This window comes from Erythrolamprus reginae, unplaced genomic scaffold, assembly GCF_031021105.1.
Source record: "Erythrolamprus reginae isolate rEryReg1 unplaced genomic scaffold, rEryReg1.hap1 scaffold_250, whole genome shotgun sequence".
In the NCBI taxonomy this organism is placed as follows: domain Eukaryota; kingdom Metazoa; phylum Chordata; class Lepidosauria; order Squamata; family Dipsadidae; genus Erythrolamprus; species Erythrolamprus reginae.
In genome coordinates this window covers 24,195-51,055 of record NW_027248617.1, presented here as the reverse complement: position 1 = coordinate 51,055, position 26,861 = coordinate 24,195, and the positions used below count along the sequence as shown (strand labels likewise).

The 26,861-nt window shown below is 39.6% G+C and overlaps 2 protein-coding genes across 2 annotated transcripts; both read right to left on the bottom strand.

Moving 5' to 3' along the window:
- Positions 1-1,962: 1,962 nt before the first annotated feature.
- On the bottom strand, positions 1,963-12,379 carry LOC139156049 (low-density lipoprotein receptor-related protein 8-like). Its single transcript, XM_070731394.1, has 6 exons — positions 12,146-12,379; positions 9,469-9,670; positions 8,170-8,334; positions 6,472-6,672; positions 4,884-5,059; positions 1,963-2,145 (listed from the first exon to the last, which is right to left on the bottom strand). Exons 2-6 carry the CDS (start codon positions 9,664-9,666, stop codon positions 2,115-2,117), a joined length of 771 nt encoding a protein of 256 aa, XP_070587495.1. The 5' UTR covers positions 9,667-9,670; positions 12,146-12,379; the 3' UTR covers positions 1,963-2,114.
- Positions 12,380-13,383: 1,004 nt separating this feature from the next.
- LOC139156051 (low-density lipoprotein receptor-like) lies at positions 13,384-26,610 on the bottom strand. Its single transcript, XM_070731395.1, has 7 exons — positions 26,568-26,610; positions 24,693-24,908; positions 21,751-21,989; positions 18,434-18,563; positions 17,239-17,414; positions 14,314-14,500; positions 13,384-13,415 (listed from the first exon to the last, which is right to left on the bottom strand). Exons 1-7 carry the CDS (start codon positions 26,608-26,610, stop codon positions 13,384-13,386), a joined length of 1,023 nt encoding a protein of 340 aa, XP_070587496.1.
- Positions 26,611-26,861: the final 251 nt, after the last annotated feature.

Sequence of the window (26,861 nt, the reverse complement as noted above, 5' to 3'; positions counted from 1 at the left end):
TGAACTGTCTATTGTTAAGATTTACAAACATGTGAATGGGAAATATCAGCCAACATCTCCTATGAAGTCAGTAATTGAAAAGCAAAATTTTATTACAAATTGTTTTTTTAAATAGCCATATAAGGGAAAAGACATCCTGTTCAGAGGGTTTTGTGCAGAATATCTCTGGTTTAAGGCTGAACAGTTACGACTGTTATTGGTAAATTGTTCAGTGTTAATTGTGCTTGAAATCCATCTTCTTAGACAATCCTCAAAAATACTCATAGTTGACCAATAGACACAAAAGGATGCTTTTTTAGGGGTCAGTTCTGCTGTTACTGTCTCTCTCTTAGTGTACACTGGAAGAATCTTTACATTTATAGACTAGAAGCTCATAGAAGCTCAAACTCATTACCGGACTCAATAGTGTCAACCCCTAACCCCCAACATTTCTCCCTTAGACTATCCACGATTGACCTCTCCAGGTTCCTAAGAGGTCAGTAAGGGAAGTAAATAAGTGCACCAGTGTGCCTTTCGTCCCCTGTCCAATTGTCTCTCCTTATCCCATATATCATATATCTTTTCTCCCTTTCATATATCTTCTCCTCTATTTTCATATCTTTTCTTTATATATAATACTTCATGTCTATTCGCCTCAATATGTATTGTGTATTGGACAAAATAAATAAAAATAAATAAATAAGCTGCAGATTTCAACCATCATCAACTCTACAGCAAGGGATTGTTGGCCTTCTGAGCAATTGTCCCAAGTGACACATATTATTCCTATGCCATTCATGAGGGACTTTAGTAGGATAACATCATCTGTCATATGGGACTTTGTCAACTTGTATGTTTTCTTCCTGGAGGAACTTGATGAAATCTTTCCTTCAGTCTGTCATCTAAAACTTGCAGGCAGGATTAGGTGTGTGAATCCACCTGGTATTGCTGTTTCTTAAAATTATTTTGTTAAAAGTATCAGTTTAGAAATATGAGCACTCAATTTTTCCTTAGCTTTTTTTCTTTTTAAATATAAGTGGATTTGACTTTCACCTTGTCTCGGGTGAACCTGTGAAGCTTCCTAAGCATGTGAGAGTGTGAGTCAGCTTCAACAGTCAAATAGGAGTTCTACCAATAGTTTATTTGACTTGCCAAAGTTACGATTAGTTTTGTCCTAAGCCACTAACTTATTAAAAACTGTCTAAACAACTGAAAATATATCAAGACCCACCTTTTATTAGAATTCCCTTTTCCTTGGTTTGCATATCAATCCAATTAATACTGTCTGCATTGAGATTCATCCAAAAGACAGTCTCGGATACGAAATCGTAGTCAATGGAAAAGATAATGAAGTCATGATCGACTCTCATGACAACATCCTCTTTCATGGTCCTTATTCCGAATACAATTAAGTCAAACTGAACTGCAACTAGCAGTAATGGCTCGGAACCTATGGCAAAGACAAAACTAGTTAATTTTAATATAAATTGCAATCACGTCATGTTTGAAGTTATGTTATTGGATGTTTGTGTATCACTTGACATGTACGTGTAATTATCCCCATTTCCTTATGCTCCCAAATAAAAAGGAATACACAACTCTATACTGTGTCACTTCACCCAGAGAGAGAATGTGTCCAAGTCTTCTTTCTAGGATTTGCGTTCGTGAGTGATCCCACACGGCTGGGTTGCTCTTAGCCCCTTTGAAGACATTGTCTTCATCAGGGACTTTGACAGCATCTACATTTATCTACATTTATTATCTACATTTATCTATGTAACAGCTTTCATATCTCTCAATACATCCCTCCAGCTTAATAGTGTGAAGCCAGAGGGACTTATTTCAAGACTTCTTACCCAGAAGGCAAAGTTTTCTATGTTACATATTTGACTTCACACAAAAAATTACGCATTAAACCCTAAATTTGAATCCTAAAGAGAATCAATGGAAAGCCAATCAGTGGACAGGAATAAACCTACCTATTACTTTACATGTGTGGTTATCGGGCTCCAGTTGATATCCAGGGTGGCATGTGCAGGAGTAACCGCCTTCTGTATTGACACAGGTCTGGCTACATTTATCAACTGCCAACTCTTTGCATTCATTGATGTCTTTGCAAGAGCGCCCATCATTTCTTAAGATGAACCCCTCATTGCAAGCACATTGCTGAAAATTAGAAAACAGGCGTTATTACCTATGTAAAGTTTCACTATTTCTCCTTCTCCTTACTCTGCCCTCCAAGGGTTGCTTCTGGAAACACAGAGTCCAAATACAAATTGAGATTTAATTTGCGCTTAAGTAATAACAACTATTTCTCCTTCTCCTCACTCTGCCCTCCAGGGTTGATTCTCTGGAAACACAGAGTCCAAATACAAATTGAGATTTAATTTGCAAGTATGCGCTTAAGTAATACATTTGAAGGCATTGGGGTTCCCCCCCCAAAAAATTATGTTTCACTAAAGAATTTTTTTTACAAAGTAAAACAATTCACATTTAAAGAAAAAGAAAAGGGGAAAGTGATAACAGAAAATGAAAGAAAAATCAAGAAAGAAAAAAACCCAAAGATATAAAGAGATGGTTTCCGGTTTTCTTTTAAAACACTTGCATTTAGTCTTATTCTCTTGCTCTAAGGAAGGGGGTGTCCAACCTTGGCAACTTCAAGAGCTATTTGTTGGTGGAATTCTGGGAGTTGAAGTCCACAGGTTTTAAAGTTGCCAAGGTTGGATACCCCTGCTGTTCAGAGGTGGGTTCCTACCGGTTCTAATTGGTACTTTAACTTAGTGATGATGTCACAGAACCAGTTCTGTTGGTGTCTCCTTGGGTGCCACCATCTTGGATTTTGTTTCTGCACATGCGCAGCAGCTATTTTTTTTTATTGCTGAGGGCGCACGCGTACGGTACAACCCTGAGCGAATTGGCAGCAAAAGGATCCAGAACCCACCCCTGCTGCTGTTAGATTACACTTTCAATCTGCTTCCATTGCTTGATGACTTTTTATGATTTAATAGTAATCATCTCACCAGGATTATCTATCAGCAAGTTCTAATCAAATTATGATTAGGTCATCAACAAGATAATTTAACTCCTGAAGCCTTTCTGGTCTCTTTTTCTACTGCCTCAGATTTTTCCAACCATCTGAGACTTCAACAACTCTTGCCTTTGTACTTCTTGTTCAAAATATTTTATAGTTGGAGTTTAATTACCAACAGTTTCAATGAACAGTCTTATTTTCTTTTATCTAGTTTTATATTAATGGTTCTCACAATGCAGGTTATTCTCAGACATGGGAACCAGAACCAGAGTTTGAAAGTATTACTTCTTTATTCAGCCAATCAAACAATAATGCAGCTTTTACATTACAACTGGGGAAACTATTGCTTTGATTATATATATCTTTGTTGCCAGCAAGATGCCTCTGCATTTTAATACTGTCATAACCCTCTCCCCAAATACTGTATTTTTCAGAGTATAAGGCGTACCCTTTCCCCGCCTAAAAGAGGCTGAAAATTTGGGTGCATATTATACTCCAAATGTAGCTTTTTGAAGCTTTTTCCCCCCACCCCTAATGAGTTACTAACAATCTTCTTGGCTTGCAGGATTTTTTTCATTCCTACTCTCTCCAAAAAAGTTTTTATTCCAGCCCTAGGTTTTTGTAGGTTTGTTTTCATTGCTACTCCCTCCGAAGATTATTTTTTTCAGCCCTAACCAGGGGATAAAATAATGAGTTGAGGCTGACCAGACTAAGGATGCTAGCCAGATGAATACCTGGTAGGTGGGTTCCCCCCCCCCCCTATTTTCCTCTCTCAAAACTTAAGCTGTGTCTTATACGCCAGTGCATTTTATACGACATTTCCCATTTTTTCATGGTTACAATCACTATCCTTTTGCTATAATAGTAGCAACAAGTCCATATTGTATTATTATTCGAGAATGGCTATCTATTTTTCCTATTTTGAAAGAATTTTAGCATAAAGCTTAGGACAGTGATGGTGAACCTTTGACAGGTAGCACACGGAGCCATATCTGCTGGCACACGAGCCGTTGCCCTAGCTCAGCTCCAAAGTACATGTGTGTGCTGGCCAGCTGATTTTTGGCTCACCCAGAGGCTCTCGGAGGGCATTTTTGGCTTCCAGAGAGCTTCCAGGGAGAATGGAGGAGGGCGTTTTTACCTTCCTCTGGCTCCAGAGAAACCTTTGGAGCCTGGGGAGGGCAAAACATGAGCCTACTGGGCCCACCAGAAGTTGGGAAATGGGCTATTTCTGGCCTCCAGAGGGCCTCCGGGGAACAGGGGAAGCTGTTTTTGCCCTCCACAGGCATTGAATTATGGGTGTGGGCACTCATGCATGCACAATAGTGCACGCCCACACTATTTTGGCACCCGAGGAAAAAAAGGTTCGCCATCACTGGCCTAGGAGGAAGCAAATCTCCTTAACCCATTTTTTTCCTTCTACAATTCAATTCAATTCAATTTATTAGATTTGTATGCCGCCCCTCTCCGAAGACTTGGGGCGGCTCACAACAGTAATAAAAACAGTATAATAATGGAACAAATCTAATAATAAAATATATAAAAACCTCAACAATTAAAAACCATACAGCACATACACATCAAACATGAAATATAATAAGCCTGGGGGAGATGTCTTAGTTCCCCCATGCCTGGCGATATAGGTGGGTCTTAAGTAACTTGCGAAAGTCAAGGAGGGTGGGGGCAGTTCTAATCTCAGGGGGGAGCTGGTTCCAGATGGCCGGGGCCGCCACAGAGAAGGCTCTTCCCCTGGGGCCCGCCAAACGACATTTTTAGTTGACGGGACCCGAGAAGGCCAACTCTTCAGTTCTTATGTTATCCATTTTTAAGCATCATCCTAAGCATCATCAACATTCTAATGCTGGTCTTCACTTACAGGCCCATGAGGAGACTTGTAACAAATGTGAGCACACAGTTTTTGACATGGCACGGCACAATGGTTGCCTTCATCCATTCCATCTTGGCAGTCGGGTTTCCCATTGCAGACCAAAGTGTAATTGACATAGGTATCACCACACTGAAACTCATAGCTATGGCAGCTCCAGGGCTTACCTGGAAAAGCAAAGAGGACTTCAAGATTCTAGTTTTAGCACAATTATATATAAAATAACCATTGAAATCTAATGAAGCATGAGCCAAATTCAATACGACTTTCCCTTTGATTGATTTGGAATGGGTATGGGGAGAATAATACAAGTCAACAAAGAATTTTGAACTTTGTTGTTTTAGATGTTGATAGAAGCGAGAATGCTCCATGCATAATAATAGAAAGATATCATAACTGGAAGAAATGGAAGAAGAATGGCTGGAAACTGATGGAATTAGCAGAGATGGTCAAAACCCTGTAATGTAATATACAACACGTATAAAATTGTAAATAGAAATAAGAATCTTTAAGTTAAAAACAATAGCCTTAGATATGAAAAATATATAATACGACAAGGTGTATTACTGAAATTATATTTGGGGGAGGGTGTTTATGTGAAAAAATTCAATAAAATGTACTTTGAAAACCCCCCAAAAATTTTGACTTTGGGATTTGCTGATTAGACAAGTATGCTCTAGAAAAGGCTAGTCCATATTAAGTATGCAAAAGTAGAAATTTGAGGCTGCAATGTTATATTTTATTCTAGTATGCAGAAAAGAGAAGTTGTCAGTAGCTGTTCCCTTTCCTCTTTAACCTACACTTCTCTCTCTCTTCCCCTTCCCTCTTTGCCCATTGTTTCCATTTCCATTTTTATTTTATACTTTGATAAGTTTAATAAAGTTGTATTTTTTTTAAAAAAGGAGAACATGAGCGCAACAATCTGGCAAGCACAAATGGAAATAAATGGCAACAGCGCATGGTGAGAATGAGGTGCCCCACAATATCCTTAAATTTCAACTCCATAGGACATTAAACTAAAAACATTTAAAGACTAACATAGAACTGCTGTCATTGTAACTTGGCTCTTGTTTTGCAGCACTTCTCTCTGTTAAGCTAATGTCTCCTAAGAAAGACAGATCCCTCCCACCACTTCAAAAAACAAGACTATTGCACCAGCTACCAAGATGGAGAAAGTTTACATACATCCAATCTCATCAGTCCCGTCTCTGCAGTCAAATCAAATCAATCAAATCAAATCAAATCAAATCAAATCAATAAATAAATGTACTTGTTACTAAGGAAAATTCAAATAGAAGCCACTTTGCTGTGCCAGCCTATTAAACAGCTGTAAGAACATTTCATTTGGGAAAATTATTTTGCAATAGTAGTGGGTTCTATTTACCTCTGCTACCAGTTCAGAAACGGGAGCGCAGGGGTAACACTTCTGCACATTTGCAGAGTGTTTTTTGACGACATTTTGGAGGGTGGGCAGAGCCTCTCACCACTACTACTGGTTTGCCATACTGGGCCCAACCGGTAGCAACCCCGCACTGGTTTGCAGCTACCATTCTCTTTATTATCCAATTGAAAGTAATACCTGTGTAACATCTGTCTGGCCATCCAATAACATGAATGCTGACTCCTTTAATGGAATGCAGGTCTTTCCATCACTTGATAGTACAGATTCAGGCGGGCAATGGCAGCTTCCTTTTTTGCTGGGGCTTAAGAGGCACATATACGAACATCCAACTTCTACACATGGGTTAGGGGCTGGTGCCTGCAGAACTTCATGCATCACCTGAAAGCCAAAATTTCAAGAGTATGAAAATGTTACACCAGGAGTTTCAGGGCATCTCTATTATGCACTTTGTATGTTCCTCCACAAAAATTACTAAAGGAACACAGACTGTGTATACTATGTACAATAAAGTATATTGCACTATTTTCATCCATTGTCTACTTGCATCAGATGGCAAGAGCCAGATAATTTCAAAAAAGCAGTCAATCCACTTTATGACTGTCTGTGTTTTCTTTCATTTGATAGGACTGTTAGATCTGTCTCCAAATCTATAACTGGAATGTGACTATCTTCTTTCTCATCATTCAATCTTCAGAGCCATATATCATCAAAGGAAAAAAAACCATTGATAACAAAGATTAAAAAATAAAAAGGCCAAGCAATGTCATTCAAATATTAGTATTCTTCACGATTGCCATAGTCTTTTTTCCTACCATCTTTATGAGTCCAAGAAAACTAAACAGTGTTATCACCTTCACTTCTCTGCCATCAAGTGTATGGTCACTATAAGCATACTGGTTGACGTTACCCTTGTTTTCTTAATGTTCAATACCAATCAACATTATTTTTTCATTTATCCCATATGAAGGTAGATTGAGCAAAAGAAATAAACCAGTTCTATTAATAGAGGAGAAATTTCTGAAATAAGAAAAGGTTGACCGAAATAACGTAAGATTTATGAAAGATCCTGTTAGTTTTAGAACTACAGGTAAGTTCTCGGACTTGCGACTACAATTTAGTCCAAAATTTCTGTTGCTAACTCAGATATTTGTCAAGGGAATTCTGCCCCATTTTATGAAGTTTCTTATTCTACCATATAAAACTTATTTTAATAAGCCAAGATTGTTGCAAAAATACCTAAATTTGAAATTATTGCAATAGTCCTCGGAAAGGGGCGGCATACAAATCTAATAAATTATTATTATTATTATTATTATTATTATTATTATTATTATTATTATTATTATTTAGGGAAACTAGCTTAGCTCAGTGAGGGACTTCTGCTGGAATGAAGAAGAAGAAGGAGGGACAAAATGAAATGTGAATGAAAACATAATTTTTATGTATTTAAAATAATTAAATTGAATTGTTAAATTGTCCCGAGGTGAATTGTCCCACGGCACGTTAGCCATGGTCAGATGGCCACAGAGACTTGGCTATGGTGAATTGTCCCATTCTGAACAAATTACGCTATGACCAACAGTAGCTTTTCGTATAAATGACTTATTCCTGGTCAAAATTCTATTATCAGTTACAATATAAACACAATACAATATCAGTATTGACGCAGCTTTAGTCTGACAAAGTATGGGGCTTGGCTCATACTTTTTGAAGCTCATGGATATGGCTCATGCATATTTGAAGATCCAGGCCAAATAAACCTGCCTTAACATTTATTCATTTAAAGCTAGAGACATGCCGTTGGCCAAGTAAAATAAAAATAGGCACTTGTTCCAGTCATCAACCTTTCCATAATGTGTACTACTTGTGCAATACCTTTAATCCATATGGTTGTCCATGACTCTTTAGGAGAACTGTTCTATTTTTGGCTGTCCTTTTGTCTATCTTCTGTACTATCCTTGTTTGCATGTCAGACCAAAAGATGTAGTCTTCAAACACACTCACTGAGAAAGGACTATGTATCTCATTCATCTGAAATATCTAAGGGAAAAAATATTGTTAAGAGATGCATCACAGCTCAGGGACTGGGATTTTATTTTCAGACACACTAAAAGATCTGGAAGTTGGACACATTCCCCTAGTTTCGAAGAAGTGTGGCATACAAATCTAATAAATTATTATTATTATTATTTATTATTTATTTATTTCTGCTACCCAGAAAAGAACAAGATGATGACATTATCAGAATTGACACTTTCCTTTAAAACAGGGGTGTCAAATTCAAGGCCCGGGGGCCGGATGTGGCCAACAGGATACTTAGATCTGGTCTGTGGGGCTACCCTGGAAACAGTGAAGGATCAGTCCTCGGTGCTTCTGCCAATGAAAATAGGCTCCCAAGCTCCGGTTTGGGCTGCCACGGCCTTCTGCAACCTTTTGCCAGTGAAAACAGGGCTCTGTTGCAAGAGGCCATGACCACCGTCTGCCGCACGAATCCCAGCGACCAGTTAGGTCCCACAGAGTTGGCCTTCTCCGGGTCCCCTCGACTAAACAATGCCATTTGGCGGGACCCAGGGGAAGAGCCTTCTCTGTGGCGGCCCTGACCCTCTGGAACCAACTCTCCCCAGAGATCAGAGTTGCCTCCACCCTCCTTGCCTTTCGTAAGCTCCTTAAAACCCACCTCTGTCGTCAGGCATGGGGGAACTGAGATATTTCCTCCCCCTAGGCTTATAAAATTTATGCATGGTATGTCTGTTTGTATGATTGGTTTCTCAAATAAGGGTTTTTTAAAAAAATTAACTTAAATATTAGATTTGTACATATTGTTTTATTATTGTTGTTAGCCGCCCCGAGTCTATGGAGAGGGGCGGCATACAAATCTAATGAATAAATGAATGAATGAATGAATGAATGAATGAATGAATGAATGAATGAATGAATGACAGCTGAAAACGGAACTCAGGAGCCTGTTTTTGCTGGCAGAGTGCTTGGGCCATCACAGGAGTGACATTGAGCTGGCCACACCCATCCTGGCCTCTCCCACCCCGCCCCGAGGTCAAATACAGCCCCGATACGGCCCTCAATGAAATTGAGTTTGACACCTCTGGTTTAAAACAAAGAACTCAAATAAATTCTTGCCTGCTTCCATAAACGTTATGTACATATAGTTGGCAATACCTTCATATCGCTACCATCCAAAGAGGCTGAGCCAATGGAGTGAAACTTGTCATCAGACCAGAAAATTCTCCAGCTCAAGAAATCAATGGCTAGGCTTGTGGGCCAACCAAGTCCATTATCAATTATCACTTCTTTATTACTTCCCTCCATCCCTGCTTTCTTGATTATGGATTCAACGCCTATTTCACACCAGTACATAAATCTAGGAAAGAGAGGATAATGTGACATATATTTTTAGAATGGAATTCAACTACTATGGCTTACAATGCTTTCTAGAAGAGTTATTGACCACCAAGTTAGATGGCCTTCATTGTACATTTTATTTAGGGTACCAGACAAGAAGACCCACTAGTATTTCAGATGATTTCAATCTAGGGAAACATTAGTATCAGAATTCTTTTGATTAATGTCTCTTCATATAAATCCTACATTCTTTGGAATTTAAAGTTAGATCACCACTCTCTTTTTATCCAATCATGAATCAGATCTACAGTTTCAGCACAATCGTGGCATCATATACCGTGGCTCCCATTAAGCATGGAGCTTGGGGGAGTGTAGACTACTCTGTTAAAGCTTAATACATCTGGGGTCTAAGCCTAACCCTTCAAATGGGCCATTGCATTTGCCTTTAAATAGTATTAGAGCCAAACTAAATAAAAACATTGTTTATTATTTTGCATCTACATCATTTAAAATTTTTGGTAATCTGAGACAAGTTTTCATTTTGAGATTCTATTCCATTCCCAAGCTAAGGGTCATTTCTATCCCATGTGCATATTATACTCCATGTGTTTGTGTGTGTGCACATGTGTATTTCTGCAGCTAAGAGTAAGCAAGGTGACTAACAAAATTAAGGCAAAATTGAAGAGCTTCAAGTAGTGCAACATGGTATTATAGACTCTAATTTAGTCCTCTTACCAATAAAGGAGAAGAGCAAGAAGCTATCTTAATAAAAAATAATGATGATTCAATAAAAAGTCCCAAGAAAGATATTAAAATGTTGTTAAAATTTAAACTTTAAAACATGAAACAATACTAAACCAGACTGCAGAGCAGGGTCAATACATATTAAATTGGCTTGTAGGTTTAAAAGGCTCACTGCAACCTTTATTCAAAGGGAGGGAATGCTGCAACCTTGTGCTAAAAAATACCCTCTTCAGATCAAGCTAATATCCAGCCATTTTGAACCATCTTAAAAATGCATCTTTTCTAGCTCTTAACTAGATAAACAGGAAGGTATGAGGAAAGGCACACTATCAGGCGCTCTGGCTTAGCCACACAGTGCTTCATATGACAAGTTCCAGGGACTCTGCCTGATAGCATACTGGTAGCCAGTGTGTGTCTTCAAAATAGTGTGTTATGCTTGCTAGTCCTATGTGGCAGCCTCTTCCAATCTGTAACAGCATCTTGCTCTCTGGTGAAGCTCAATTCAGGGATGCCTTGTATACATAGCTCTGTCCTACCCTAGCTCAGTGTTTCCCAACCTTGGCCACTTGAAGATATTTGGACTTCAACTCCCAGAATTCCCCAGCCAGCATTCGCTGGCTGGGGACTTCTGGGAGTTGAAGTCCAGATATCTTCAAGTGGCCAAGGTTGAGAAACACTGCCATAGCTAGTAAATTAGGTGAATCTGAAAAAAGACATAGGGAAAGTTCAAGTCATGCATCTACTCCTTCAGAAGGCTGCAGCCAGTCCCAGGTAGACAATTCCACGTTGTCCACAAAACAATCCTTCGGGATTCAACTTCAGCTGAGTATTTCTCACCTATCCCATCACATTCAAGTGTGGAGAAGCTTCACTTGACTCTGATGTCAAGGGAATGTAAACTGGGCATCATAAGCCTAATGATGAAACCGTTACAGACACTGAATAATCCCAGGAAAAGAGTGGAATCTCCTTATTAAATGAACTGCCAGTATATGTTCATCCAGTGCTTTTATGGGGCACGGCCTAACCTCACCAAGTTCATAAGAGGTCAGTAAGGGGCGTACATAAGTGCACCAGAGTGCCTACTGTCCCCTGCCCTATTGTCTCTCCTGTATCTCATATATCTTCTCTTCTATACCTATATCTTTTCCTGCTATTCTCTCATAGTTATATTTCACTCCTTTATTTTCTCCTCTATTCCCCCTTTAATACATTCTACCTGATTATATCCTCTCTAACCCTCATTGTGTATTATTGTGTACTGGACAAAACAAACAACTGTTACACAGCAGGCCAAATAAATTTGATGATCAGAATATCAAAAGCTGCGAACAATCTTGCCTTTGGTTTTTAAAATTTTGTGTCTACTGTGGTTAATATTTGAATATTTATCACTTTCATGGTTAATTGCCCAGGATCACTTTGTAAAGTGAGTTGGGCAGCATATAAATTTAATAAATAATAAATAAATCAAGCAGAATCAATAGAACTGTACTCCTAGTTTCTTCTCTCTAAAAATATCCATTTGCCTTATCAATTACGATTCAATCGTATACCGTAACTGGACAGACCTGACCACATATCAACATGAGCTCAGACAGTGTTTTCAAGTCATCCCCCACTGAAATATCTTCTCTAAAAAGACAACATTAGCGACTCAATGGACTCATCTATCCATCTTGTTTCTGAGATCTATTCCTAATTCTTTTGAACCATTCCAACAAGCCCAAGCAAAATAGAAAAGGCTTACCTATCCAGTGGGTGGAGAACTAATGACTGTGGTTGCTCCAGATCCTCAAGAACCACTGTATAGACAGGATTTCCCTTCCAAGTGGTATTCAACTATGTAGCCAAGATCTGTCCTGAGATACCATCAGTCCAGTAAAGGTTCCTTCCTAACCAGTCCACTGCTATACTGTCAGATTTGATGCCTGCAATCCAATGTTTGAAATGATAGAAATGAACTGTCTATTGTTAAGATTTACAAACATGTGAATGGGAAATATCAGCCAACATCTCCTATGAAGTCAGTAATTGAAAAGCAAAATTTTATTACAAATTGTTTTTTTAAATAGCCATATAAGGGAAAAGACATCCTGTTCAGAGGGTTTTGTGCAGAATATCTCTGGTTTAAGGCTGAACAGTTACGACTGTTATTGGTAAATTGTTCAGTGTTAATTGTGCTTGAAATCCATCTTCTTAGACAATCCTCAAAAATACTCATAGTTGACCAATAGACACAAAAGGATGCTTTTTTAGGGGTCAGTTCTGCTGTTACTGTCTCTCTCTTAGTGTACACTGGAAGAATCTTTACATTTATAGACTAGAAGCTCATAGAAGCTCAAACTCATTACCGGACTCAATAGTGTCAACCCCTAACCCCCAACATTTCTCCCTTAGACTATCCACGATTGACCTCTCCAGGTTCCTAAGAGGTCAGTAAGGGAAGTAAATAAGTGCACCAGTGTGCCTTTCGTCCCCTGTCCAATTGTCTCTCCTTATCCCATATATCATATATCTTTTCTCCCTTTCATATATCTTCTCCTCTATTTTCATATCTTTTCTTTATATATAATACTTCATGTCTATTCGCCTCAATATGTATTGTGTATTGGACAAAATAAATAAAAATAAATAAATAAGCTGCAGATTTCAACCATCATCAACTCTACAGCAAGGGATTGTTGGCCTTCTGAGCAATTGTCCCAAGTGACACATATTATTCCTATGCCATTCATGAGGGACTTTAGTAGGATAACATCATCTGTCATATGGGACTTTGTCAACTTGTATGTTTTCTTCCTGGAGGAACTTGATGAAATCTTTCCTTCAGTCTGTCATCTAAAACTTGCAGGCAGGATTAGGTGTGTGAATCCACCTGGTATTGCTGTTTCTTAAAATTATTTTGTTAAAAGTATCAGTTTAGAAATATGAGCACTCAATTTTTCCTTAGCTTTTTTTCTGTTTAAGTGTAAGTGGATTTGACTTTCACCTTGTCTCGGGTGAACCTGTGAAGCTTCCTAAGCATGTGAGAGTGTGAGTCAGCTTCAACAGTCAAATAGGAGTTCTACCAATAGTTTATTTGACTTGCCAAAGTTACGATTAGTTTTGTCCTAAGCCACTAACTTATTAAAAACTGTCTAAACAACTGAAAATATATCAAGACCCACCTTTTATTAGAATTCCCTTTTCCTTGGTTTGCATATCAATCCAATTAATACTGTCTGCATTGAGATTCATCCAAAAGACAGTCTCGGATACGAAATCGTAGTCAATGGAAAAGATAATGAAGTCATGATCGACTCTCATGACAACATCCTCTTTCATGGTCCTTATTCCGAATACAATTAAGTCAAACTGAACTGCAACTAGCAGTAATGGCTCGGAACCTATGGCAAAGACAAAACTAGTTAATTTTAATATAAATTGCAATCACGTCATGTTTGAAGTTATGTTATTGGATGTTTGTGTATCACTTGACATGTACGTGTAATTATCCCCATTTCCTTATGCTCCCAAATAAAAAGGAATACACAACTCTATACTGTGTCACTTCACCCAGAGAGAGAATGTGTCCAAGTCTTCTTTCTAGGATTTGCGTTCGTGAGTGATCCCACACGGCTGGGTTGCTCTTAGCCCCTTTGAAGACATTGTCTTCATCAGGGACTTTGACAGCATCTACATTTATCTACATTTATTATCTACATTTATCTATGTAACAGCTTTCATATCTCTCAATACATCCCTCCAGCTTAATAGTGTGAAGCCAGAGGGACTTATTTCAAGACTTCTTACCCAGAAGGCAAAGTTTTCTATGTTACATATTTGACTTCACACAAAAAATTACGCATTAAACCCTAAATTTGAATCCTAAAGAGAATCAATGGAAAGCCAATCAGTGGACAGGAATAAACCTACCTATTACTTTACATGTGTGGTTATCGGGCTCCAGTTGATATCCAGGGTGGCATGTGCAGGAGTAACCGCCTTCTGTATTGACACAGGTCTGGCTACATTTATCAACTGCCAACTCTTTGCATTCATTGATGTCTTTGCAAGAGCGCCCATCATTTCTTAAGATGAACCCCTCATTGCAAGCACATTGCTGAAAATTAGAAAACAGGCGTTATTACCTATGTAAAGTTTCACTATTTCTCCTTCTCCTTACTCTGCCCTCCAAGGGTTGCTTCTGGAAACACAGAGTCCAAATACAAATTGAGATTTAATTTGCGCTTAAGTAATAACAACTATTTCTCCTTCTCCTCACTCTGCCCTCCAGGGTTGATTCTCTGGAAACACAGAGTCCAAATACAAATTGAGATTTAATTTGCAAGTATGCGCTTAAGTAATACATTTGAAGGCATTGGGGTTCCCCCCCCAAAAAATTATGTTTCACTAAAGAATTTTTTTTACAAAGTAAAACAATTCACATTTAAAGAAAAAGAAAAGGGGAAAGTGATAACAGAAAATGAAAGAAAAATCAAGAAAGAAAAAAACCCAAAGATATAAAGAGATGGTTTCCGGTTTTCTTTTAAAACACTTGCATTTAGTCTTATTCTCTTGCTCTAAGGAAGGGGGTGTCCAACCTTGGCAACTTCAAGAGCTATTTGTTGGTGGAATTCTGGGAGTTGAAGTCCACAGGTTTTAAAGTTGCCAAGGTTGGATACCCCTGCTGTTCAGAGGTGGGTTCCTACCTGTTCTAATTGGTACTTTAACTTAGTGATGATGTCACAGAACCAGTTCTGTTGGTGTCTCCTTGGGTGCCACCATCTTGGATTTTGTTTCTGCACATGCGCAGCAGCTATTTTTTTTTATTGCTGAGGGCGCACGCGTACGGTACAACCCTGAGCGAATTGGCAGCAAAAGGATCCAGAACCCACCCCTGCTGCTGTTAGATTACACTTTCAATCTGCTTCCATTGCTTGATGACTTTTTATGATTTAATAGTAATCATCTCACCAGGATTATCTATCAGCAAGTTCTAATCAAATTATGATTAGGTCATCAACAAGATAATTTAACTCCTGAAGCCTTTCTGGTCTCTTTTTCTACTGCCTCAGATTTTTCCAACCATCTGAGACTTCAACAACTCTTGCCTTTGTACTTCTTGTTCAAAATATTTTATAGTTGGAGTTTAATTACCAACAGTTTCAATGAACAGTCTTATTTTCTTTTATCTAGTTTTATATTAATGGTTCTCACAATGCAGGTTATTCTCAGACATGGGAACCAGAACCAGAGTTTGAAAGTATTACTTCTTTATTCAGCCAATCAAACAATAATGCAGCTTTTACATTACAACTGGGGAAACTATTGCTTTGATTATATATATCTTTGTTGCCAGCAAGATGCCTCTGCATTTTAATACTGTCATAACCCTCTCCCCAAATACTGTATTTTTCAGAGTATAAGGCGTACCCTTTCCCCGCCTAAAAGAGGCTGAAAATTTGGGTGCATATTATACTCCAAATGTAGCTTTTTGAAGCTTTTCCCCCCCACCCCTAATGAGTTACTAACAATCTTCTTGGCTTGCAGGATTTTTTTCATTCCTACTCTCTCCAAAAAAGTTTTTATTCCAGCCCTAGGTTTTTGTAGGTTTGTTTTCATTGCTACTCCCTCCGAAGATTATTTTTTTCAGCCCTAACCAGGGGATAAAATAATGAGTTGAGGCTGACCAGACTAAGGATGCTAGCCAGATGAATACCTGGTAGGTGGGTTCTCTCCCCCCCCTATTTTCCTCTCTCAAAACTTAAGCTGTGTCTTATACGCCAGTGCATTTTATACGACATTTCCCATTTTTTCATGGTTACAATCACTATCCTTTTGCTATAATAGTAGCAACAAGTCCATATTGTATTATTATTCGAGAATGGCTATCTATTTTTCCTATTTTGAAAGAATTTTAGCATAAAGCTTAGGACAGTGATGGTGAACCTTTGACAGGTAGCACACGGAGCCATATCTGCTGGCACACGAGCCGTTGCCCTAGCTCAGCTCCAAAGTACATGTGTGTGCTGGCCAGCTGATTTTTGGCTCACCCAGAGGCTCTCGGAGGGCATTTTTGGCTTCCAGAGAGCTTCCAGGGAGAATGGAGGAGGGCGTTTTTACCTTCCTCTGGCTCCAGAGAAACCTTTGGAGCCTGGGGAGGGCAAAACATGAGCCTACTGGGCCCACCAGAAGTTGGGAAATGGGCTATTTCTGGCCTCCAGAGGGCCTCCAGGGAACAGGGGAAGCTGTTTTTGCCCTCCACAGGCATTGAATTATGGGTGTGGGCACTCATGCATGCACAATAGTGCACGCCCACACTATTTTGGCACCCGAGGAAAAAAAGGTTCGCCATCACTGGCCTAGGAGGAAGCAAATCTCCTTAACCCATTTTTTTCCTTCTACAATTCAATTCAATTCAATTTATTAGATTTGTATGCCGCCCCTCTCCGAAGACTTGGGGCGGCTCACAACAGTAATAAAAACAGTATAATAATGGAACAAATCTAATAATAAAATATATAAAAACCTCAACAATTAAAAACCATACAGCACATACACATCAAACATGAAATATAATAAGCCTGGGGGAGATGTCTTAGTTCCCCCATGCCTGGCGATATAGGTGGGTCTTAAGTAACTTGCGAAAGACAAGGAGGGTGGGGGCAGTTCTAATCTCAGGGGGGAGCTGGTTCCAGAGGGCCGCGGCCGCCACAGAGAAGGCTCTTCCCCTGGGGCCCGCCAAACGACATTTTTAGTTGACGGGACCCGAGAAGGCCAACTCTTCAGTTCTTATGTTATCCATTTTTAAGCATCATCCTAAGCATCATCAACATTCTAATGCTGGTCTTCACTTACAGGCCCATGAGGAGACTTGTAACAAATGTGAGCACACAGTTTTTGACATGGCACGGCACAATGGTTGCCTTCATCCATTCCATCTTGGCAGTCGGGTTTCCCATTGCAGACCAAAGTGTAATTGACATAGGTATCACCACACTGAAACTCATAGCTATGGCAGCTCCTGGGCTTACCTGGAAAAGCAAAGAGGACTTCAAGATTCTAGTTTTAGCACAATTATATATAAAATAACCATTGAAATCTAATGAAGCATGAGCCAAATTCAATACGACTTTCCCTTTGATTGATTTGGAATGGGTATGGGGAGAATAATACAAGTCAACAAAGAATTTGGAACTTTGTTGTTTTAGATGTTGATAGAAGCGAGAATGCTCCATGCATAAAAATAGAAAGATATCATAACTGGAAGAAATGGAAGAAGAATGGCTGGAAACTGATGGAATTAGCAGAGATGGTCAAAACCCTGTAATGTAATATACAACACGTATAAAATTGTAAATAGAAATAAGAATCTTTAAGTTAAAAACAATAGCCTTAGATATGAAAAATATATAATACGACAAGGTGTATTACTGAAATTATATTTGGGGGAGGGTGTTTATGTGAAAAAATTCAATAAAATGTACTTTGAAAACCCCCCAAAAATTTTGACTTTGGGATTTGCTGATTAGACAAGTATGCTCTAGAAAAGGCTAGTCCATATTAAGTATGCAAAAGTAGAAATTTGAGGCTGCAATGTTATATTTTATTCTAGTATGCAGAAAAGAGAAGTTGTCAGTAGCTGTTCCCTTTCCTCTTTAACCTACACTTCTCTCTCTCTTCCCCTTCCCTCTTTGCCCATTGTTTCCATTTCCATTTTTATTTTATACTTTGATAAGTTTAATAAAGTTGTATTTTTTTTTAAAAAAGGAGAACATGAGCGCAACAATCTGGCAAGCACAAATTGAAATAAATGGCAACAGCGCATGGTGAGAATGAGGTGCCCCACAATATCCTTAAATTTCAACTCCATAGGACATTAAACTAAAAACATTTAAAGACTAACATAGAACTGCTGTCATTGTAACTTGGCTCTTGTTTTGCAGCACTTCTCTCTGTTAAGCTAATGCCTCCTAAGAAAGACAGATCCCTCCCACCACTTCAAAAAACAAGACTATTGCAACAGCTACCAAGATGGAGAAAGTTTACATACATCCAATCTCATCAGTCCCGTCTCTGCAGTCACGTTCCCCATCACAATTCCATTGATCTGGGATGCATTGTAATGAGTGGTAGCATTGCCACTGATGGGCACCACATTGTTTCTTTGGAAATCCACAGTCCTGTAAAAACCAACCAACCAATCAATCCATCCATCAAGAACTTCTGCTGTACAGCAATGAAACATTTGAAATACCTGGAGATTTGAGAAAGCATAGGTTCATTAGTGGGTTGCTACCGGTACAGTAAAGGACGGCGCACCAGTAGCAATCGTTGCGTTGTGCACCTTTGGGTCTCTTGCATGCACATACCCCAGCATGGGTTTACATCTGTGCATGCACAGAGAACAAAATCTCACAAGGGGACACACGAGATTTCGGTGTTTTTTTACTTCTGCCCATGGAAGCAAAAAAATTACCTTTTTAAAAAAACTAATATTTTTATTGGTTTTTATAATATAAAACACATACACAACATATGACATATAACATGTGCTCAGTGATTGCGCCCACCACCAGACAATCAATCACACCCCACCACTAGTTGGGGGTATTTCTTGTATAAATCATTTAAACCCAAGAGTGAAATATTTCTTTACATATTATAGAGTGATTCCAACTTGTTTCTTATAACTTGGTCTCGGATCCTACTCGCCATATATCGTCTTACCTTGTCCCATCGCCCCATCAGCTGTTGCAAATCAGTTTCATTAGTCAAATTCATCCCTTTATCCGTAATCTCGAATTGAATGGGGTCCACCATATACCTACACCAATTTTGCATTGTCCATTTTGCCGCATCCTTCCAACCCAAGACTATTACCGCCTGAGCGCTTTCTATCGCTGCTTGTTTTATTTCTCTGTATTCTCCCATCTCACTACTTTTTACTAATACTGCCATTTCCTTAGTAATCGTCCATCTTATATTTAATATCCTATTAATATCCTCTTGCACTTTTTGCCAAAAGTTCTGCACCACTGGGCATTCCCAGAGCATATGCATAAACACTCCTTTATCTTGGCACCCATGCCAACAGATACCTTTAACGTTCTGCTGAAAGTGTGCAAGTTGAACGGGTGTGTAATACCACTTATGTAATATTTTCCTTCTCATTTCCCTAACCCTTGCATTCTTGATTTTCCTTATATTCTCTACTGTATTTTCCATCTCTTGCACCTCTACTTGTATCTCATTTCGCCACCATTTAGTCAATCCTTGGATCACATCCCTGTCTGACTTCACTAACATCTTATATATATATTGGTTGCTTGCGCCTTTGTACCCTCAGTTTTTTCTCTTATTATTTTCTCTAGCTCTATCTCCTCCCTAAATAGTGCTTCTTTATTCTCCCTTTCATTCAGATATTTACATATTGCATTTATTTGTAGCCATCTTCCCTTACCCAACCACCATTCTATACGATTTCTACTTGACAAAAAAATTACTGAAATCTGCTGGAAGTTTGTCCTTGGAACAAACTTCCAGCAGACGTGGTAGATAAATCCACAGTAACTGAATTTAAACATGCCGGGGATAAACAGATATCCATCCTAAGATAAAATACAGAAAATAGTATAAGGGCAGATCAGATGGACCATGAGGTCTTTTTCTGCTGTCAGTCTTCTATGTTTCTATGTTTCTATCTTGCACACACACGCTGGGACGCATGCATGCGCATGCACGAGATCTGAAGCTGCACATGCGGCGCACCAATAGCGGTGGTAATGGGAATCCGCCCCTGTATAGGTTCTCCTGCTTGAGCAGGGGGCTGGACTACAAGACCTCCAAGGTCCCTTCCAGCTCTATTGTATTCTTCTTGCCTGCTGGCAACGTTACACTGACTTGGCTTAGAGATGCTTATACTGCTGTAGAAAAAAATGCTATCTGAGCCGTGATACGGAGAACTTGGGGGCAATGAAAACAGGCACAATTGAGAAGAAACCTGGAAAATGTGTTTCTGGGAAGGGACCTTTTGATTTGCTGAGAAGTCTGCCTATGCAGATTGCATATCTTTAGAAAGAAGTACAGTGGTATCTCTACTTAAGAACTTAATTCATTCTGGGACAGATTCTTAAGTAGAAACGTTCTTAAGAAGAAGCAATTTTTCCCGTAGGAATCAATATAAAAGCAAATAAAGTGTAAACCCATTAGGAAAGAAATAAAAGCTCGGAATTTGGGGGGGGGGGGAGGAAGAAGAAGAGGAGGACAGTCACTGCCGAAGAAAGAAGGTGAGGTGAGAGGAATCAAAAAAATTCAAAACTTTAAGGCTTAAAAAAAACAGAGGGACTCTGAGGCAGCGAGGAGAAGCACGAGCCTCCCAAACACCCAGTGTGAGGCTGCCTCCCATACACTGGCTGCTGCTGCTGCCACCTGCTGCCTCTTCCTTCCCATGCTGAAGGGCTCCCTTCTTTTCTTGCTCACTTGCTTTGTAGCCAGGGCCTTTCCTTCGCTGTGGTGACTCCTTGGCTGCCCAGAGTCAAGGGAGAGTTTCTTTTCTCTGGGCCCTGGCAGAGGTTTATTCCCTCTCCAAGCGCCCAGAGAAAGGAAAATACTTCATTCGCTCTGGACTGCAAAAGCCTCCTTAAGCGCCACCGAAAGGCTCCTCTGGCAGCCCAAGATAACCAGGATTAAAGGGGGAATGGCAGGAAACTAGCCAGGCCTTTGTGCCGCTTTCAATTTCCTGGGAAATTTTTCCGGGCTCAGGTTCTTAAGTAGAAAATGGTTCTTAAGTAGAGGCAAAAAAATCTTGAACAACCGGTTCTTAGCTAGAAAATTAGAGGTGTTCTTAAGTAGAGGTACCACTGTATCTTAACATCTCTAGCAGTTTGGAGGCATTTGGTACCTATTATTTGGAATATGTCGGGTACTAGCAGTGACCGTAACCATAAGTATTCAGAAATAAGCATCCCACTTTTTTTTCTTTTTATGGTCCTGTATTCCCTTATATTGGGATGGAGCCGGGGCGATTGGATGGAGCTGATCATTTACTGGCCGGATGCCCTTCCTGATGCCACATGGAGTTCACAGCAGATATTTTTTCTTCCTGCCCTGATAGAGAAACGCCTGCCATTGCCCATGACTGAACTCTCAGCCTCCTCACGGTCAGGCAGTCTTCTTAATCTCTAGGTGACCACCCCACTGCTTAAGCATCCCACAATTAAGGCTACTTAATTCTCAATTAAAGGCAAGGACTGCAGTGGAGTATCCCAGTAGCTTATTCCATCTGCTGAGTGGTTGAGATGGCACCGTATTGTCCTGTTTGCCCCCAAAGGGACAGCTAGCTTACTTTAGGGATTTCACCATTTGTACCTGCTCGTCTGACCCGTCTTTGCAATCCGTGTCCCCATCACAAAGCCATTGCTTCAGGATGCATTCTCCACTTCCGTGACATTTGATTTCATCGTGGTAGCAGGAAGCTTGTCTGGGGGCCGGGCAGTCTTCTTCGTCGGAACGGTCCTTGCAGTTGTAATTTCCATCACAGTGCAAGAAAGTAGAAATGCACTGCCCGCTTTTGCATTGGAAGTGCAGGCCATCGCATTTGATCTGGGCTGCAAGCAGATAATGATGTTTAACCTTCCCGTGTTTCACGCCTCCCCGAAAATGTATCCAGACAGCAGGAATCAATTAGTAAGTAACAATAGCTTTAAAGATTATATAAAAGGAATGCTATTTACCTTACATGGTAGAAAGGTAATACGTGCAGCAAAAGATTGATGTTCCTTATTTGGCCATGACATTGTAATACCGTGTTTCCCCCAAAATAAGACATTTATTAATTTATTTATTTGTTTGTTTGTTTGTTTATTTATTTGTTTGTTTGTTTGTTTATGTCCAGTATTTATTTATTTATTTACTTACTTACTTATTTACTTACTTACCTACTTACTCACTTACTTACTTACTTACTTATTTATTTACTTACTTACTTACTTATTTACTTACTTACCTACTTACTTACTTACTTACTTACTTACTTACTTACCTACCTACCTACTTACTTACTTACTTACTTATTTACTTACTTACCTACTTACTCACTTACTTACTTATTTACTTACTTACCTACTTACTCACTCACTTACTCACTTACTTACTTACTTACCCACTTACTCACTAACTCACTTACTTACTTATTTACTTACTTACTTACTTACTTACTTACTTACTGTCATCAAAAAAGGCACCAGATCTTATTTGGGGGGGGGACACTCACCTTACTTGCGCATGTCGCCCCCCAACTCCTTTTTGCTGTCAGAGACCTAACTCTAACCCTAGCCTTGCTCTAAGACAGTGGTTCTCAAACTATCTAGTGCCGCGACCCCTTAATACAGTTCCTCATGTTGTGGTGACCCCCAACCATAAGTCTAGCACCAATTGTCCCAACAGAGCTTTAAGCTGATTGGCAGGAAGGTCAGAGAGACACTCCCACTGTAAACGCCTGATTGGTCGGATTGTAAAAATATGTTCCAAGACACCAGAATAGAAACTTAGTTCCTAACACCATGGGAAATTTGCCTTTTCCCATGGTCTTAGGCGACCCTTGTGAAATGATCATTCGACCCCCAAAGGGGTCCCGACCCCTAGGTTGAGAACCACTGCTCAGGCTACCTTGTGGAAACCACATTTTCCTAGTTATATGAGTGCAGAACAAGAGTTAGGAAGCCACTGGTCTCGGCCATAAAAGAGTCACAATTATTAGAACTGGGGGGGGGGGGTGCTTCTTAAGGGTTCCCCCAAGCCCTCTGTGGTTTCCAGAAGTCAGCCTGTGATCTTAGAGCAGACAGCTGTTAAACATGGTGAGGAGTCTTCCGTAACACATGCAGGACAAACCAAGTCATGTCTTATTTTGCATTTGTAGGCTATGCCCCTTCCCCCAAGTAGCTGAGGGAAAATATTTGGTAGAGATGGTGTGTATGGTGTGGTTAGAAACTAGGAGAGTGTCAGTTCTAGTCCCACTTTAGGCTTGAATCAAGCTGGATGGCCTTGGGCCAGTCGGTCTCTCTCTCTCAGCCTTAGGATGTAAGCAATGCCAAATCACTTCTGAAATCTTGCCAAAAAATAACAACAACCCCCCCCCCCCCCAAAAAAATGTGGAAACTAGTCCCAACAGCCTCCAGGACTATAGGGCAGTGATTCCCAACCTTGGCAACTTGAAGATATTTGGACTTCAACTCCCAGAATTCCCCAGCCAGCGAATGCTGGCTGGGGAATTCTGGGAGTTGAAGTCCAGATATCTCCAAGTTGCCAAAGTTGGGAAAAACTACTCTAGGGCACCAAAATAAAATAAAAGAGTTAATATGAGATGGGAAAGGCTGTCTTCACTGCGTGTAACTAACAACCTGATATGGGAAAAGGGTTTTCTCCAGAAATCTGAGCCCTGAGAAATTTAGGCAACTTAAGTCAATGTCACCACTTTAAATTTGGCTCAGAAAAACATAACACAGCCAACATAACTCTGTGAAACTTCAGACTAAGTGTAGATTCCTGTTGATTTCTTTTTTCCAAAGCATCCCAAATAGAGACCATTGCCCTCATCTAGTGAAGAAGTTATTAGGTAGAGTTGCTCACCTTGTTGGGACTCTATGTCTAATAGCCTATACCTCAAAGCTTGATTGCCTCCAGCCACTGAAGTGCCCCCACAAGTTTTCATCTCATTCAGTGACAAGGAGAAATAGAAATGGGTATCGCTAGCATTTATGTTGCCTTTGCCTCAACCCCCTAATCATTTAGCCAAGTAGCTTCAAATGTACAGTGTTCCCTCGATTTTCGTGGAGGATGGGTTCCAAGACCACCTGCGGAAGCTGAATTTCCACGAAGTAGAGATGCGTAAGTAAATACACTATTTTTGGCTATGAACAGTATCCCAAGCCTTCCCTTAACACTTTAAACCCCTAAATTGCAATTTTCCATTCCCTTAGCAACCATTTAGATTATTACATACCATGTTTATTTATTAAAGTTTATTAAAAAAATATATTTATTAAAGGCAGACGAAAGTTTGGTGATGACATATGACATCATTGGGCGGGAAAAACCGTGGTATAGGGAAAAAACCCGTGAAGTATTTTTTAATTAATATTTTTGAAAAACCGTGGTATAGACATTTCGCAAAGTTCGAACCCACGAAAATCGAGGGAACATTGTATTTCAAAGAATTTCCTATTTGTTCCAGCTACAACCTGCCTAGAAAACCAATAATCTAAAAACCGGTTGTTCCTTCTTAGATGTCTGTCTTTCCTGCCCTGGCTTACCACAGTTTTTTTCATCTGCCCCATCAAAGCAGTCTGTGTTCCCATCACATAGCCAACTCTCCAGGATACACACAGTATTGCCATCACAACGTAAATCACAGAGGGGGGTTGGCGTCCAGCAGTTAAGTTCATCAGAGCCATCAGGGCAATGTTGTATCCCATCGCACCGATACTTCTCATGTATACATCTGTGGTCACTCTGGCACTGGAAGACCCCTTCAAGAGAGACACATTACAATAAACCCTTATATTCAAGCATTCAGAATTGCAGGTTTCTTTTTTTTTTCCTTATTAAGCTGATCTCAGCATAGACTATTTACAATGCCAGTTGCCATGTTCAGGAAGAGAAGATTTTAATCTTTTACATAAGTAAATCTGGCTTTGATGCGGACTTATTTTTATTATTATTATTATTATTATTATTATTATTATTTATTAATTTGCATGCCGCCCCTCTCCGCAGACTCGGGGTGGCTTGCAGCAGTGATAAAAACAATATACAATAAACAAATCTAATCTTGAAGGCTAAAATAACAGTTTACATTAAAGACCTAAAACCCCCATTATATAAAAAGCATACACACAAACATACGGTACCATACATAAAACTACATAGTCAAGGGGAGATGTCTCAGTTCCCCCATGCCTGACGGCAAAGGTGGGTTTTAAGAAGTTTACAAAAAGCAAGGAGGGTGGGGGCAATCCTAATCTCTGGGGGGAGTTTGGTTCCAGAGGATTTAGCCACATGTATCAAGATTGTCTATTTCATTAGGTTAAGAGTTGCTCTGTTTGCTCGTAACAGTGCATATGATGCAGTATTTGGTTTATTTAATCATTACTTAAGTCATTCCCCATTTAAACCCCCTGGCAATACCTGGAACAGATACATCATCTTGGGGACTATCATCATTTTTAATTTTCTTATTTTAGCCAATCTCCTTAACCTTTTCTCTTTCCAGGTCCTCATCTGTTTTAACATTCTCCTCCATATCTGTCTATAATTAAACTCCACAATTTTTCCTGGATTACTCAATAACCAAATCCCAAATATTTCATTTTCTTTAGTCCCAACTTCAACCCTGATTCCTTAGAAACATAAAAGATTGAGGGCAGCAAAAGACCTCATGGTCCATCTAGTCTGCCCTTATACTATTTCCTATATTTTATTCCACAATGGATATATATTTATCCCAGGCATGTTTAAATTCAGTTACTGTGGATTTACCAACCACGTCTGCTGGAAGTTTGTTCCAAGCATCTACTACTCTTTCAGTAAAATAATATTTTCTCACGTTGCTTTTGATCCTTCCCCCAACTAACCTCAGATTGTGTCCCCTTGTTCTTGTGTTCACTTTCCTATTAAAACACTTCCCTCCTGAACCTTATTTAACCCTTTAACATATTTAAATGTTTCTATCATGTCCCCCCTTTTCCTTATGTCCTCCAGACTATACAGATTGAGTTCATTAAGTCTTTCCTGATACGTTTTATACTTAAGACCTTCCACCATTCTTGTAGCCCGTTTTTGGACCCGTTCAATTTTATCAGTATCTTTTTGTAGGTGAGGTCTCCAGAACTGAACATAGTATTCCAAATGTGGTCTCACCAGGGGATATAAGGGGATCATAATCTCCCTCTTCCTGCTTGTTATACCTCTAGCTATGCAGCCAAGCATTCTACTTTCTTTCCCTACCACCTGACTGCACTGTTCACCCATTTTGAGACTGTCAGAAATCACTACCCCTAAATCCTTCTCTTCTGACGTTTTTGCTAACACAGAACTGCCAATACAATACTCAGACTGAGGATTCCTTTTCCTTCTTGATTTCTATCTGCTCTCTCCCATTTAACAGACTTCTGGGAGTCCACATGTACCATATTTTTCAGAGTATAAGATGCACTGGAATATAAGATGCATCTTAGTTTTGGGCGAGGAAAATAAGGGGGGAAATCTGCATCTACCAGGTATTCATCTGGCTAGCATCCTTGATCTGACCAGCTTCAGCACATTATTTCATCCCCTAGTTAGGGCTGGAAAAATCCTTCTTTAGGGAGAGTAACAATGAAAAAGATCTGGGAAGATCGTTAGCACCGCTTTAGGGCTGGGGGGGAAAAGCTCCCCCCCCCCCCAAAAAGCTACATTCAGAGTATCAGGCTCTTTTAGGAAGG